Source organism: Sinocyclocheilus rhinocerous, unplaced genomic scaffold (genome assembly GCF_001515625.1).
Source record: "Sinocyclocheilus rhinocerous isolate Xijiao unplaced genomic scaffold, SAMN03320098_v1.1 scaffold1213, whole genome shotgun sequence".
NCBI classification, from domain to species: domain Eukaryota; kingdom Metazoa; phylum Chordata; class Actinopteri; order Cypriniformes; family Cyprinidae; genus Sinocyclocheilus; species Sinocyclocheilus rhinocerous.
In genome coordinates this window covers 252723-257783 of record NW_015625600.1, presented here as the reverse complement: position 1 = coordinate 257783, position 5061 = coordinate 252723, and the positions used below count along the sequence as shown (strand labels likewise).

General features: G+C 34.0%; 1 protein-coding gene across 2 annotated transcripts in view; it reads left to right on the top strand.

The window, feature by feature from the left end:
- The window catches only part of LOC107758334 (amyloid beta A4 precursor protein-binding family B member 1-interacting protein), a 38138-nt gene that overhangs the window by 28426 nt on the left and 4651 nt on the right, over positions 1–5061 (top strand). For both annotated transcript variants that reach the window (XM_016576056.1, XM_016576051.1), the window contains exon 11: positions 2488–2586. In XM_016576056.1, coding sequence (XP_016431542.1) covers positions 2488–2586 — 99 coding nt within the window. The remainder of the gene's footprint in view (positions 1–2487; positions 2587–5061) is intronic.

The window sequence follows — 5061 nt, the reverse complement described above, 5'->3', positions numbered from 1 at the left end:
TTAGGAAGGCTAATTTTTGATCAGAATTTTTGATTATTGATCAGAAGGTGCTCCTAAATGTTTTAAATTAGGAGTACAAGCACTCCTAAAAAAAAAAGTAAGCATAGAGCCATGTGTATCAGTATATTAGATCCTGCATGAGGTCTTAAAGAGACAGCAGCCTAAATAAACCTGCTGCTGTCTTTCATTATGCGGGGTATGAAATCGCATTTGAATGAGCGCTCGCTGTTCACTTTTACTTTTGATTTTGTGATCACGCGCACTCTGTGTAAAGGGAGCACATCTTACGCCGCGTGCATAATTATTAGGTACGTTGATGTTCTGATCATATTTTTTTCAAGCACATTTTACCAATTCCAAACCACATCAATCTTAATAACTTCTATTATTTTTGTATTTAAACATTTAGAAATGATATATAATTTTCCATGAAGGCTGGAAATGAAAAACTCCTTATTAAGGTGTGCAGAATTATTAGGCAGGGTTTTCTACGGATGAAATGAGCCAAAAAAGAGATTTAACTCAGACCGAGAAGTCAAAAATGATTAAATCCCCATGAGAAATATTAAAAACTAATCCAATACAGAAATTTCAAAGTTAAGGCATGACCATTGGACAGCAAAATGCTCATTGGGTCAGCGAGGTCAGAAAAAAGGGTGGAGAAGAAAAGACGCATGTTAACTGCAAAAAATTAAGAATGAATGTGAAGAATCAAGTGTGAAACCATCAGGAACCTTTTAGTCTCCAGTGACACCATTTTCCAGAACTGCAACTCCAGAATTTCAGAATTACAAGGTAACAGGTTCTCAGAGACCTTACTTGGGTAAAAAATGACCCCTACTTAATAAGAATAACATTCTGAAGTGTTGTGAAATACATGAAGACTATTTTTATAGGCTTTATGGACAGATAAGTTGAGAGTGCTCTAGGTCAAAGATGAAAAAATGGGATTTACAATAAAAAGTCATTTACAAAATTATTACCACTTTAATAATAACCACTTTTTATGAACAAAACGGTCTAAATTTATGAAACCTACACATTCAAAACATTATTACTCTGAAATTTTTAATGTAAATGTTAAATGTAAGTGAACTGTTAAGTAATGTAAGTTCTTTCATTACACTACATATGCTGGGGTGTGAATTTGATAGGTGCTTGATATAAAATAAATGGTGCTTTAAAAAGTCCTTGAAAGTCCTTGAATCTGGTGTTCATGAAAGAGTGGGAGCCCTGACTTTTTATAACAACATAAACATTGAAATTACTTGTTAACTTTGTTTTCTGCTAACGATGAGAGCATTTTGATTATGTTTGTTTTAAGCAAAATATAAAAATATTGGTAACACTTTAGAATAGGGAACACTTATTCACTATTAACTACGACTTTTGCCTCAATAAATTCCTAATTTGCTGCTTATTAATAGTTAGTAAGTTAGTTGTTAAGTTTAGGTATTGGGTAGGATTAGGGTTGTAGAATAAGGTCATGTAGAATAAGTCATTAATATGTGCTTAATTAGTACTAATAAATGGCTAATATTCTAGTAATATGCATGCTAATAAGCAACTAGTTAAGAGACTCTAAAATGAAGTGTTACCAAAATCTTTCAGACTTCAAGAGGAAAACTCTGAACCTCCGTACAGTATCTTTTCTGTCACATTGCCTTCTGCCGATATGTATCTAAACATTAAAAAAAAAATAATAGCTTGATAAAACATCTGATATTATATTTTAATATTAATATCTAACTGGACTCAACTGATGGCCACTGTATATTGTCCAGACATCCACTGGAAAGGAAATATAAAAAGACTGGACCTCTTGGAACTGTAATTGAATACCCCTGGTCTATGGTCGACTACCACAAGTAGTACACTATAGACTACCACAAGTAGTGAAAGTTCAATAAAATGCAATACATTAAGTAGATTTAAAGATAAACCTAGTAACTCAGACTACGTTTCAATAGAAAAAGGACATGCATTTTTGCACAATTTATAAAATAATTCCACATAATGAAGCACATTGTTTCGGTCCCTTTCAGCAATAATGATAAAGTGTTGCATTAGAGTGGAGCTGGCAATGAAAATTGTGATTTTAGGGTTCCATCTGCTGTCTTTGCTTTGAAACTGCAGCTCAATAACATCTGTAAGCAACACATAATGATTATATTGCCAACTGTGTATTTGGAGAAAGACTAATATGAGCAAAACATGAACTAACTTCAAAAATTGTTGTTACCCAACCGAAGAGAAAAACAAAAACAACAAAGCATTTTCAGGAAAATTTACAATGAGACTAGACCAAAAAATACTAAGTGGTTCCGAAGATCATCAGGGAATTACATGCAATATAATGTAATAAATAATGTAATAACGAATAAAACCAAATGAAGTGTTACTAGGTATATTGGACTTCTCAGATGTTTATATCAATGAACATAGTGGTTGATTTTATTTAATTTTTTTCTGTGATCTGTTTTTCAGCATCCTCAGATTCAAAAAGAATCACAATACATCAAGTATCTGTGTTGTGATGATGAGTGGACCATGACTCTGTGGGTGACTGGGATACGTATTGCAAAGGTGAGCGGAAACCAAAACACATACTACTTTTTCTAAAGTAGATACTGATAAATGCAAAGAAGACATGAAGCATTAGCATTAGAAATTGTAGTTCACAATGCAAATACACTGTAAACAAACTGTAGCTGTGTTGTGTTCGGTCCTATTGTGAGCTGTCTAATTTGCCTTAGGTATTAAAGGTATAGTTCAACCAAAAACTCAAATTTTGTCATCATTTACTCACCACTCAGACTACGTTTCAATAGAAAAAGGACATGCATTTTTGCACAATTTATAAAATAATTCCACATAATGAAGCACATTGTTTCGGTCCCTTTCAGCAATAATGATAAAGTGTTGCATTAGAGTGGAGCTGGCAATGAAAATTGTGATTTTAGGGTTCCATCTGCTGTCTTTGCTTTGAAACTGCAGCTCAATAACATCTGTAAGCAACACATAATGATTATATTACCAACTGTGTATTTGGAGAAAGACTAATATGAGCAAAACATGAACTAACTTCAAAAATTGTTGTTACCCAACCTAAGAGAAAAACAAAAACAACAAAGCATTTTCAGGAAAATTTACAATGAGACTAGACCAAAAAATACTAAGTGGTTCCGAAGATCATCAGGGAATTACATGCAATATAATGTAATAAATAATGTAATAACGAATAAAACCAAATGAAGTGTTACTAGGTATATTGGACTTCTCAGATGTTTATATCAATGAACATAGTGGTTGATTTTATTTAATTTTTTTCTGTGATCTGTTTTTCAGCATCCTCAGATTCAAAAAGAATCACAATACATCAAGTATCTGTGTTGTGATGATGAGTGGACCATGACTCTGTGGGTGACTGGGATACGTATTGCAAAGGTGAGCGGAAACCAAAACACATACTACTTTTTCTAAAGTAGATACTGATAAATGCAAAGAAGACATGAAGCATTAGCATTAGAAATTGTAGTTCACAATGCAAATATGTACACTGTAAACTGTAGCTGTGTTGTGTTCGGTCCTATTGTGAGCTGTCTAATTTGCCTTAGGTATTAAAGGTATAGTTCAACCAAAAACTCAAATTTTGTCATCATTTACTCACCATCAAAGAGTTCCAAAACTGTATGAGTTTCTTGAATACAAAAGAATATATTTTGAAGAATGTTGGTAACCAAACAGTTGCTGGTACCCATTGACTTCCATAGTATGACAAAAATGGCTATGAGCATCTTTTGGTTACCAGCATTCTTCAAAATATATTCTTTTGTGGTCAACAGAAGAAAGAAAGTCATACAGGTTTGGAACAACTTGAAGGTGAGTAAAGATGACAAAATATAAATTTTTTGGTGAACCCTCTAAGTTCAGTTCAGTTCAGTTCAATTTTATTTATATAGCACATTTAAAAACAAACATGGTTGACCAAAGTGCTTAACAATGCCCGGAAAAAACGTACACACAAACAAGACAAATACAGTAAAAAAAAACAACAACGTCACAATGTCTCAGCTCAGCTCGAAATAAAAGCCAAGGAATACAGGTGTGTCTTAAGTAATGACTTAAAAATTCCAACAGTCTGAGCAGTTCTTATGTGTACAGGTAAACTATTCCACAAATTAGGTGCCACCACTGAAAAAGTTTGGTCACCTTTATTTTTTAACCTGGCTTTCAGAACATCGAGGAGCACCTGATTGGACGACCTCAGCGCTTTAACAGGAGTGTGGACATGTAAAAGCTCTGATAAATAAGCAGGCGCCAACCCATTTAAAATCTTAAAAACAAGCAATAAAATCTTGAAATCAATCCTGAAGCAGCCAGAAAGCCAGTGTAGTGAAGCTAAGCAGGGGTAATGAGCTCATACTTTTTAGTCTCAGTTAGAAGCCGAGCTGCTGCATTTTGGACTAACTGTAAGCGTTGGAGAGATGACTGATCCAAACCAACATATAAAGAGTTACAGTAGTCTAGTCTAGATGTTATAAAAGCATGAATTACACTTTCAAACTCCTTACGCGGCAGGTAGGGCTTGACTTTAGCCAACAGTCTCAGTTGAAAGAAACTGGCTTTTACAACAGAACTAATCTGTTTTTCAAATTTAAAAGCACTGTCAAAAATCACACCGAGATTCTTGGTAAATGGACGAACATACAAACCTAAATTACCAAGTGCATCTACACAAGCACTTAAATCCCCAGGACGACCAAACACAACAATCTCAGTCTTATTTTCATTAAGACAAAGAAAGTTCTGATCCAGCCATATTTTTAAATCTCTCAGGCAATTTAGTAATGACAGAAATTAAGTTTTGTCATTTGTTTTGACAGGCAAATAAATTTGTACATCATCTGCATAACAGTGGAAAGAGATATTGTGCTTTCTAAAACAATATACCCCAAGGGCAGCATATACAAAGAAAACAACATAGGGCCCAATATTGACCCTTGGGGGATGCCACAAAAGAGAGGGGCAGCAGATGAAGAAAATTCACCAAGGTGAACA